General features: G+C 38.8%; 1 protein-coding gene across 14 annotated transcripts in view; it reads left to right on the top strand.

The window, feature by feature from the left end:
• ST18 (ST18 C2H2C-type zinc finger transcription factor) overlaps window positions 1–12,103 on the top strand; it is a 310,749-nt gene that overhangs the window by 280,752 nt on the left and 17,894 nt on the right. For all 14 annotated transcript variants that reach the window (XM_021942312.2, XM_021942313.2, XM_021942314.2 and 11 more), the window contains 5 exons: window positions 3,398–3,460; window positions 4,231–4,299; window positions 7,574–7,636; window positions 7,738–7,818; window positions 8,705–8,926. In XM_021942312.2, the coding sequence (XP_021798004.2) occupies window positions 3,398–3,460; window positions 4,231–4,299; window positions 7,574–7,636; window positions 7,738–7,818; window positions 8,705–8,926 (498 nt within the window). The remainder of the gene's footprint in view (window positions 1–3,397; window positions 3,461–4,230; window positions 4,300–7,573; window positions 7,637–7,737; window positions 7,819–8,704; window positions 8,927–12,103) is intronic.

Below are 12,103 nucleotides of genomic sequence, written 5' to 3'. Positions count from 1 at the left end.
GTTGGAAATTGATAAAAGTCATCCCAAACTAAATGTAGTGTAAAAGATTGAAAATTAACCTGCAATACCATTTTGGGTCAGAAAAATGAAGCATGATTATTTTGCAAAGGGCACTTCTCCATGGTGTGAAGGTAAATATAAAAGAGGAAGGATTTCAAAAAGATTTTGAATGATTTTTTGAATATAATCATTCCAAAAATTCTTAAGAAATTACTCTCTCAGAGGCCTCATAGTTCATCCATTTTATTTTATTTTATTTTATTTATTTTGAGCCAGAATCTTGCTCTGTTGCCCAGGCTGGAGTTCAGTGGTATGTTCTCGGCTCACTGCAAGCTCCACCTCCCAGGTTCAATCTCCTGCCTCAGCCTCCTGGGTAGCTGGGATTACAGGGGCCCACCACCACACCCAGCTAATTTTTGTATTTTTAGTAGAGACAGGGTTTCGCCATGTTGGCCAGGCTGGTCTCGAACTCCTGACCTCAGGTGATCCACTCACCATGGCCTCCCAAAATGCTGAATTCCAGGCGTGAGCCACTGTGCCCAGCCTAATTCATGCATTTTAGACAGGGTGAGTGCTTTAATGGCTATCACTTATTTGCATGTATCTGCATTGGTATATTTGTTTTGTAAAAGTCATACTACATTCCATGTCACCCTGTCCTTATTATATTATGCTTTGTGTTTCTAACAGTACCTTGATTACTTACCAAAAACTTTGTTTAGATTAGGACTTTTTGGATGTCACTAATTATCTTAGAATTTCCTTACGGTTTCAGTGCCACTTATTGAGAAAACTAGCTAGTTTCTTTCTTCCAATTTTTATATTTTCATCTGAAAACTTTCCCAAAATACATCACCCAACTAATATTGGCACATGTCATTATGTAAGATATTTCACTCTAGATTTGGAATTTAGTCTAGCTATCAAAATTCTAAACTGCAACTTTTCCCTGTATAACGTTGTCTCCAGTTCTTTCATCATTTCTTGAACTTTTAATACCGCCAAACTTAAAAATAAATTATCAGCTAATGAAATGCATATTTTATTATTATATTTTATAGGTAATTTATAGCTGATGTTTAAAAACCGCTGGCACTTCTTGGTTTCTCCTGGCAATATTAATGGGAGTAACTTAAAAATATAAAATAGGCCAGGCGTGGAGGCTCACGCCTGTAATTCCAGCACTTTGGGATGCCGAAGCGGGTGGATCTCCTGAGGTCAGGAGTTCGAGACCAGCCTGGCCAGCATGGTGAAACCCCATCTCTACTAAAAACACAAAAATAAGTCGGACGTGGCGGTACATGCCTGTAATCCCAGCTACTCAGGAGGCTGAGGCAGGAGAATCGCTTGAGCCCAGGAGGCAAAGGTTGCAGCAAGCCAAGATTGAGCCCCTGTACTCCAGCTTGGGTGACAAAGCGAGACTCCATCTCAAAAAAAAAAAAAAATTATACATATATACAAAATGCAATGCTGTTTTTAACACTAGGTGGCGATATATTTCTAAAGTGGGAATTCCCAGGCAATTGAAACACCTCTCTGAATATTCCAGTTGTATAATGTTCAGAAAAGATTTTTTTACATTTAGTGAGTGAATGACACTTGCAAGATAACTCAGTCAAAATGTTAATAACTGGTTTTTGTCTTTACTTTTTAACATATATTTATAGCTTTTACAGTATTTTTCTGATATCTCATCCAGGAAAAGGGACGGGGAAAGGAGACAGAATGACTTAGCTTGGATCAGACCCTGAAAATCAACCATTCCTTTGAAAGACGGGAATGCTGTAACTCTTATAGTTTCTTTAGATACCTGAAAATGATTGGAAAGTGGATCACAGGAATAAAAATACTTAGAAAGTGAGAACTCAGAAAATACAGGAATAGTGTTAGTCTATTCCAAAATGTCCCTTCAAAAAGCTAAAACCTGTATTCTGTATATCTGGATAAGGCCTTGCTTTAGGCAGGATGTCAAAAAAAAAGAGCAGATGCATGACTGGCATAGTTGATGTTCCCCTCTGATTATTGACACCACCGCAAATAACACTGAGTAGGCTGGGGTTCACCTGCTTATTACAAATGAGTGACTTTCGAACACCATCAGAGGAAACTAAATGACTGAGAAACCAAGGAATCTATTAATTGTGGAAGAAAACTGCTTCCTAACTACCTTCTTTCATGATTATTATTATTTTAGAGACGGGGTCTCACTCTGTCACCCAGGCCGGAGCACAGTGGCACAGTTATAGCTCACTGAAACCTCGAACTCCTGGGCTCAAGCAATCCTCCTGCCTCTCAGTTTCCTGAGTAGCTGATTACATTATTTTTACAACACACATAAGGTGGACAGGACATGACCAGGTTCTGAGATAAAATGAAATGCAGGGGCACAGATCTTAATGGAGTGAGATTCTTGGCAGATGGCCTGAGAGCCTATCCTTAGGCTAATGGTGAATTAGCAATTGTCTTTGCTGGCTTCAAGCTTTGGTTGAAATTGCTTGAATGCTTTACAGACTGAACTTCTTGCCTGTTTCATACTGTCAGCAACTTTCCCACCTAAAATATCAGTTTACATTTTAGTCAAAGGTTTTCAGTGTTTTCTAAAATGTTTATAAAGTTACTAGGCTGCCTTGCTCTTAAAAACTCACAAAAATTTCTTTCTGGAATATGTCATACAATTGGTGCTGGTATCATAGTAAAGCGTGGGTTTCTAATATTTATTTTTTGTAACATATGTATTTTTCTTTTTCTTTTCTTCTTTTTTTTTTTTTTTTTTTTTTTTTAGACAGAGTTTCACTCTTGTTGCCTAGGCTGGAGTGCAGTGGTACGATCTCGGCTCACCACAGTGTCCGCCTCCTGAGTTCAAGCGATTCTCCTGCCTCAGCCTCCTAGTAGCTGGGATTACAGGCATGCGCCACTGCACCTGACTAATTTTGTATTTTCAGAAGAGATGGGGTTTCTTCATGTTGGTCAGGCTGGTCTTGAACTCCCGACCTCAGGTGATCCACCTGCCTCCGCCTCCCAAAGTGCTGAGATTATAGGCATGAGCCACCACGCCCAGCAACATATATATTTTTCAAATGAATTGAAACATCTTTGATTGCTAACTCACAACATCACTAGGACATCACTTTCCCACATCAGTGGAATCAAATAATCGAATGTGATGTTGAAACAGATACCTAAGGAAGTAACTCATCATGCTATGATTTTTAGTTTTCTTTTAGGTAGTCTGCTGGTTCTTATATAATATAAATCCTTGATACACTAGCTTCTGCATGTCCTATACTGTGTTAACTTATCTGGCACAGAGAAGCTACCTCCTCCATAATCTACTGGGCAGAGGAAATTAACCTGTGAAATTCGCTTGTCTCTAATGATGTATTTTCTATTGACTCAGCTGTCCAACACCAGGATGTGATGGAAGTGGCCACGTGACAGGAAACTATGCGTCTCATCGCAGGTACCCGATGACCTCATGTGCAGTCAGATTTTCATGGTCTTGTTCTATTTTAAATACTTATTCTCACCCTTTCTAGCTGTGTATTATCTGAAGCAGGAAATGGAGAGTGAGTTGGTTGGGTTTTTGGTTTATTTGGTTTGTCAGAAATAAAATTATGTGATATAAAAATCATGATTCTTGATCAAAATGGTTTTCTGATCCTGTAGTCCGGGTTATAAGTGAAAAGTTGAGTTCATGTCAGGCTTCAGTTCTGTGTGGCTTGAGGACTCATGTGGAATGAGGAATAAATATAACAGAGTGACTCAAATAGACCATTTGCCCCAGGGAAAGTAATACCCTCAATCCTGGGCAAATAACAAATTGAGGCATTTGAGAGATTAAACAGTGCAAAGGGGCTGCTTTAATCTTTCCACCTACTATCTCCATTGATGGGATTTGTCTTCCCTTTGGAAAAGCACCATCACCTGGTTGTGCAGCAGGAACGGACTCTGTGTGTGGGTGATCATTGCATCCTGAGCATTAGAGCTGGGGAGTCTCATTGGGCTAAAGTCATTCATTTGATAAACAGAAAGTCTGAGTCTATGAGAAACAGTTGAAGTGCCACCGGCCCAGACTGGTGAGAAAAGAAAAGCCAGATTCAAAGCCAGTTATTTTTTTTCCCAATCCCCAGTCACCAATAATTTAACGTATGTTCACGACTCAGGACGCCATTTGACTCAGATTTGTATATGTCAGTGTTGTGTTGTGTTTTTTTCCTCATCCCTCTCTAGTGTTTCTGGATGTCCTCTAGCAGATAAGACTCTAAAATCCCTCATGGCTGCCAACTCTCAGGAGCTTAAGTAAGTGCGGGAAGCATGGCCAGCTTACCCTTCGTCCACACGGTAGGACCCTCTCGTTCAATGCCCATTCATTGCCCAAGTGATCAGCAACAAGCAGTACGTCCTGCCTGCTGAGATCACAGCAAAGGCACTTTCTCACTAAAGCGCTGGGATGACTGAAACAAAATCACTGTAATTTAATTTAGTTAATTTGCTTGCTTTGGGAGCTTTGTATTGTATAATATTTTTTAAAAGAGTGATGTAATAAACACAATACTTTTTTCTGTAAATTTCAGAATCTATGTATTAAATCAGACCTGTGAAGGTGTCATAAAGCATACCTGCCATTTAATGTTAAGGAAATTGCATAATTCTTAACCTGCTGAATATTTTGATTCATACAACTGCCTTTCACTTTGGGTGCCAAGAACAGTTTGGGCTCATTCCTGCCTCATCTACAAGATCTCAAAGTCACATATATATTAACTTTTACTTAGTGATTTCATTTTTCCTGCTCATCTTCTTTTAATACATTTGTTTATTTTCATATCTTATTATATTACATATAGAACAATAAACATTTATAATCAACCTTTTACCTCCTTAGAAATATGATAGGGCATAAATTTTAAAAGATAAAGAAATAGGATTAAACAAAACTAATTAATTTTTTTTACAAATAATAAAGTGTTAGAAAAAGTGAGTGTTGTTATATCTACTGGTAAAACAATATACGTAGGTAGCAGCATCAGCGTTTGGTGTCTAAAACACATGTAACATTTCATGTGTTATATTATATTAGAATATATTATATTATATTATAATATATAAAATAGTATTATATTTTCTTAGTGTTTTGTTAGTCTTTCACTTTTTCAAGTTGTTTAAAATATTTTTATCTAAAAATTTTTAAAACTAAGTTTATGAAAGAAGATGTGATAATGGACAGACTTGAAAATTTGGAATCTTAGTACCAAAAATAGTAAAAGAAACTATGAAATATACTTTTCTCATTTTCTTTCTTTTTTCTTTTTCTTTTTTTTTTTTTTTTTGGAGATGGAGTTTTGGTCTTGTTGCCCAGGTACCCAGGCAGGAGTGCAATGGCACAGTCTTCGGCTCACTGCAACCTCTGCCTCCCAGGTTCAAGAGATTGTCTGTCTCAGCCTCCTGAGTAGCTGGGATGACAGGCATGCAACCACCACACCCGAGTACTTTTTGTATCTTTAGTAGAGACAGGGTTTCACCATGTTGGCCAGGCTGGCCTCGAACTCTTGACCCCAGGTGATCTGCCTGCCTCAGCCTCCCAAACTGCTGGGATTACGTGAGCCACCGTGCCTGACCACTTTTCTCATTTTCGGTGTAAAGTACAATTTACTTTGTCAGTGTGGATTTTAGAAGTCATTGTATTGACTTGCAGTTTTCTAGACTAAAATATAAGTAGTAAGTAGAAACTAAGAATTAACAGACTGAAGAGTGAGATGTACCAAAACATCTTACCGAATCAGCTCTACATTTCTACATTGCCACATCTTAATTATAGCTATTGGGTCTCTTAAATATTTTCTCTAAAACTAACTTCTAGAAAAATGTGGGTAATACACTGAAAATATGTAAATTTAGACATCCTATAGCAATACTCATTACTTAATATTTTATGCAGCTTTCCAATAAGTAATGTCTTTGGTTTTTTTCCATAGATATGTTTTTTCCATACAAGAAAATCTCTTCCATGCAAGAAAAATCCAAGAGACATTTTATTGACTTCTTGTTTAGATATTCATGGAGAATGCCCAAAAGCTGTTATTCAACACAGATATTTCCATATCAATATGCTATAAAACCACTTTTTTACTAAAACATGTTAATAGAGAAAGACCAGCATGTAAAACTTTCTTATTATGGAGGATACATATTATGTCTTTAAATGGTTAATAAAAGACTCAATGTAGGTTGCTCTGGTTAGCCGCAAGAGATGCGTGCTCATTTTATATTACATTTGAAAAAAAAAAAAAAGGCATTTATTCCCTATTTTCTGACTCAGACTTGAATATAAATGCATTCTGTGAAAGTTCAGGGGAATTGAATTGAAGAAAAGGGATAGTAAACACATTTTTCTTTGGATTATCGTTTTTCTCAAATGGAACTTTTGATCTGAACCACAGTGTGCATTCAGAAAAGCAAACATTTTGTGATGGCCTCTAGTTTTTGTTTGTATTTGGGATTTTCTATAAAAACAGCAAAAAGGTGAAAGTCTACGTAAACTTTTATATTTAAGAATATTTTGAAACCTATTCCTAACCAGCATTCCTAGTAGAAATTGGATTCCCTGTCGTTTTTCACTTTTCTCATTCCAGATTTAATGGTTGATTGTTGATGTAGTTATTGATGGATTTTCCCCAAAGACTGTTTAACTTGGGCCATGAGGCAGGACAGACCAGGTGCAAATTATTGAGGTTCTTTGGTAATCCCATAAATGTTCCAAGTCTCTGCAGTTCACAAGTATCACTGTTGTTCATCTGAAATCAATGGATTATCATAGTGGCACAGCATATCAGAGAAAATAAATTATTCATAAAAATCATTTGGAGGCCAGGCATAGTGGCTCATGCCTGTAATCCCAGCACTTTGGGAGGTCGAGATGGGCAGATCACCTGAGGTCAGGAGTTTGAAATCAGCCTGGCCAACATGGTGAAACCCTGTCTCTACTAAAAATACAAAAATTAGCTGGGTGTGGTGGCGTGTGCCTGTAATCCCAGCTACTTGGGAGGCTGAGGCAGGAGAATCACTTGAACCTGGGAGTTGGAGGTTGCGGTGAGTGAAGATCACAGCATTGCACTGTAGCCTGGCCACAGAGCAAGACTCCATCTCAATAATAATAATAAGAATTTGGAAAAGTTTTCTTTTTACATAAAAGGTAAGAGCTTTGCATGACGTAGACAGAAGTCCAGCAATAAGTTGTGGACTGATTTTCAAGTCCCTTCTATATGAGGTTTAAAAAAAAAAAAAGTACAATAAATAACAATTAATCCATTGTCGCTCAGTAGTCATATATCCTAAAAAATATTTAAATTGATTATTAACCAAAACATAATTACATTTAAGCAAAAACAGTCTCACACAAAAAGCAGCTCATTGTTTTTAGTTATGTTTGGCTGTGTGACCCTGCCTACCTCCATGTGAACTGCAGAGACTTGGAACATTAATGTGATTACCAAAGAACCTAAATAATTGGGGTGTGACCCCCGCTCCCTCCACTACAACTTCTCGGCCCATGCTCTCTTCCTGTGCCTTCCAGGTGTCCAACCCCAGGCTGCGATGGCTCGGGGCACGTGACTGGAAATTATGCTTCCCACAGAAGGTAGGATTAATCCTATTTCTGAGATGTGGAAATGAACTTGTCGGCAGCAGTCAGAGAGATCACATAATTTTGTTTTGTTCTTTGTCGGGTCCCTATTTCAGCTTGTCCGGATGCCCTCGTGCAAGGAAAGGTGGTGTCAAAATGACCCCTACCAAGGAAGAAAAAGAAGACCCTGAACTGAAGTAAGTGCAACAGTTGAGACACGGGGGTCAGCTGTCTCTTGTTGGCAAAATGGGAGGGACCTTGGTTGGGATGCAATTGAACATAGATTGAGTTTCAGGGAAGGTGTACCCTATTAAATATAAGTATGAGTCAAACTATTTGGTGGTTTGAGAAAAGTTTCCAATTTATAGCTACATTTCCACAGCTCTTTGATAATGCAAAAGATTTTTTAAAACAATAACAGTTTCACACGTTTCTCAATTGTTTTAAAGGAAAGTAGTATTGTGGAAGTGCTATACAGTAATAAATATGGCAGCATTTTCCCCTGAAACTTTAATTTTGCTTAAGGAGAAATTATATCTAAATTGAATTCCTTCATCTAAGGAAGGTCATGGATGATATATGCAGATATACACGCAGAAATTTAAGTTGTTTTCTCAACAACAGTTCTAAATGCAATATTTAAACATTTAGAAACCCAAATTCCAATTCTATGAGTAATGTGCTATGTAGCATCTGTCAAGGCAGTTAACGTGTTATACCTTTGGTCCTTGGAAGCAACATAACATAGTCCTTATGTGATTGGCTCTAGACCTAAAAAGTGTGGGCATGAACTTGGCTCCACTTCTTATAAAATGGGCGGCAAGTTACCTGAGCTCTCTAAGCCTCGTTATTCCTCATCTGCAAAATGGGATAATAATACTCTCTACCCAGTAGATTGTAGTGAATATTAAGTGAGATAATACATGAAAATCGCGTAGCTCAGAGCCTGCTTATGCAATGCTGTTTTGCTAGTTATGTTGGCATCTTTTATTAAAACTCTATAATTGCATGGCTTGTTCTCTGGAGAGCATAGGACTATCACTGCCTTCTTCCCGGCTGGTAATGTCTCTGCTTTCTCTCTAGATGTCCTGTGATAGGGTGTGATGGCCAAGGTCACATATCAGGTAAATACACGTCACACCGCACAGCTTCTGGTTGTCCTCTGGCTGCCAAGAGACAGAAGGAGAATCCTCTCAATGGAGCCTCCCTCTCCTGGAAACTGAACAAGCAAGAGCTACCACATTGTCCCTTGCCAGGCTGCAATGGGCTGGGCCATGTAAATAATGTTTTTGTCACCCACCGAAGGTAACATGAGTTTTCTGTCTTTTTGTTGTAGTGTTGTGATCAGTTGTCACCTAGGCTGCCTTGGGGAGAGGGTTGTGAACAACCCCCTAAAGGTTGTTCACTGTAACAGTTGAGATATCATAACATGAAGTTTTGTTATATAGATATTGGATGAGCATGAAGAAAGAAAAATGTTATTTTCTCTATTTCTTAAAATTACTACACAGCTTTCAAGTGCTCTGGAAATGTAGAGTTGGTTTTATTTGTATTCTAAAATATTGCTTAGGCTGCTATTTCTTAATGGTTCAGTCATTTAATGGTTTACTTCAGTTCCAAGTGGTGATATCTCTTCTATTATGTTATGTAATTGCAAACTTTCACTTTACATATTTATAGAATTCCCTCTGTCTTATGGACTGGCTCAATTTGGGGCCAAAATTGTAGTTACTTTGCTACTGGGAGGGTGTGACTCATCCGCAGCAGCCAGAAAGAAAATGACACAGTGACTGCAAAGTGAGCAGCAGGATACAGGAGATCTGGAAACCCTTTTATAGTTCCCAGTGACTGCATTCCTTTACCACCGAGGGTCACGCATTCAACCAAGCCCTTTGTTGGGCAATAGTGATCTTTGTCCAGCTTTTTGGTTCACATTCCACCTAAAGGAAAAGATTAGAAGCTTCCCTACATACTTCTGCCATCAGTGGGGTCTTGTCTCATCTTTTGGGTCACTGTACATGATGCTGGTTTAAAATCCAATGAAGCTTTAGGAAACCATTGATGTTTTGTAAATGAGCAGTGTAAACATTGAGCAAAATTGGGGCTTTTTGAGATTTTGCTCAGTTCTAAAGATATATATGGATGATATCAGAAAATAAAGCCTTCCAGGAATTGCTTGTTTGGAGGTATTTAAATATTCAGTAAAACCTGTTTATGGAGAAAACTTGACTTTTTCAAGTGGTTTATTTTTTGATGGTTTTCAAATGTAGACCTATGTCCACAATAGCACACATTATTTTATTCTGAGTTTGAATTATTATTTCATATTCAGGAACTTCACTCACAAATCAAGTGTGCCTAATGGCACATTTACTATACAGTAGCTTGACTTCCTTGTAATGACCTCAGTAATATCCGTATTGATCCTGCTAATGAAATATTAATGCTGTACTGTGGTGAGCACATCCCTCAGTTAGCAATAATGAAGTTATCTTTAAAAATAGTGAAGAAGTTTTAAATGATGATGCCAAGGCTTGGTGAGGATGTGGAGCAACAGATACTCCCACACTCTGTAGGTGGCAGAGCAACTGGTAGTGCCACTTTAAGAAGCAAATTGTCTTTAAAGAGTCTAGTTGAAAACTGAACTATGCACTTGCCCCAGCACACAGCCAGACTTATGCCCAGAGGATCTCTGCCTATGAGAACCCGGAGGTCTGTCTGACCACACGTGAGCAGCGTTGCTCTACCAACTCCACGCTGGGAACAACCTTGGTGCCCACTAACAGTGGAGTGGGGAAATAAGTAGTGCTTATTGGTGGTGGTACATGCTTGTGGTTCCAGCTACTCAGGAGGCTGAGGCAGGATGATTGCTTGAGCCTGGGAGTTTGAGGCTGCAGTGAGCTATGATTGCTCCCCTGCACTCAAGCCTGGTGATAGAACAAGACCCCATCTCTAAAAAAGAATATCCTTTAAATTGCAAATACACATCATAGGTAGCTGTTTACATATTCTGTATTTCGTAATGAGAGAAAGAAAATTCTGATTTCAAAAATATAGGCTGCAATATTAACGCCAAGGTACTATTTTCTTTCTTTCTTTCTTTTTTCATTTTCTTTTTTTTTTTTTTTTGAAACAGAATCTCACTCTGTCACCCATGCTGGAGTGCAGTGGCTCAATCTCAGCTCACTGCAACCTCTGCCTCCCCAGTTCAATGATTCTTCTGCCTCAGCCTTCTGAGTGGCTGGGACTACAGGTGCACGCCACCACACCAGGCTAATATTTTATTTTTAGTAGAGGCGGGGTTTTGCCATGTAGGCCAGGGTGGTCTCGAACTCCTGACCTCAGGTGATCTGCCCACCTTGGCCTCCCAAAGTGTTGGGATTACAGGCATGAGCCACCGCACTCAGCCTCCAAGGTTTTATTTTCTAGGACATGGAAAGCAGTGAAGAATGTAGACAAAGGTAATTCAGATTTCAGCATTCTTGACTCAAAAGTTCTCTTGCAATTTAAAATATTTAAGAAATTGGATTTAATTTGGGGTATTCTCTTTAAGGTGGAATACTCTTTCTTTTCTATGTGTAGAATTTAATGGAATTGAATTTCTCTTGTGATTTCAAATATTTAAGAAACTGTATTTAATGTGGGGTATTCTCTTTAAGGTGGAAAACTCTCTCTTTTCTGTGCGTATATTTTATTTTATTTATTTATTTATTTTGAGATGGAGTCTCACTCTCACCCAGGCTGGAGTACAGGGGTGCTATCTCAGCTCACTGCAACTTCCGCCTCCCAGGTTCAAGCAATTCTCCTGCCTCAGCCTCCCAAGTAGCTGGGACCACCATACCCAGTTAATTTTTTGTATTTTTAGTAGAGACGGAGTTTCACCATGTTGGTCAGGCTGGTCTCAAACTCCTGAACTCAAATGATCCGCCCACCTCGGCCTCCCAAAGTGCTGGGATTACAGGCATGAGCCACTGTGCCAGGCCTATCTGTAGAATTTAATGGAATAATATCGCAAAACGCCTGGCTTATGCCTGGCACACAGTAGGGGTTCAACACAGATGATCGCCTTTCCTGTTTGTGAAGATAATATGAAGCCTATGTGTATATATGCAGGATGACTTATATGACTTGGAATATAACTCACAACTGACTTTTATATGTTACAAATTTGGTTCTGAAATCTCTGAGGTTCTTCGTATTCTTTCCCATCACTTGTTACCTAAAAATAGCTGACACGTATTCGGGGTTCTCGCCCATAGACAGTGCTGTTATAAGTAGCTTGCATGGTTTATTCCTTTAAACCTTTACAAAACCCTGTGAACTACAGGTATTATAACTATCCTCAGTTGATAGAAGACGAAACAAGCACAGGAAAGTTAGGGAATTGCTTTGAATACAGGTTGGCATGCTAGAGCCAGTGTCATCCTGCTTCCCCTAAGGTTTGATGATGGGTCCTCACCATGGGCCAGGCACCAAGCTGAG

The sequence above is a fragment of the Papio anubis genome, chromosome 8 (assembly GCF_008728515.1).
Source record: "Papio anubis isolate 15944 chromosome 8, Panubis1.0, whole genome shotgun sequence".
NCBI classification, from domain to species: Eukaryota; Metazoa; Chordata; class Mammalia; order Primates; family Cercopithecidae; genus Papio; species Papio anubis.
The sequence above is the reverse complement of the archived record's forward strand: the minus strand, read 5'-3'. Positions and strand labels throughout refer to the sequence as shown.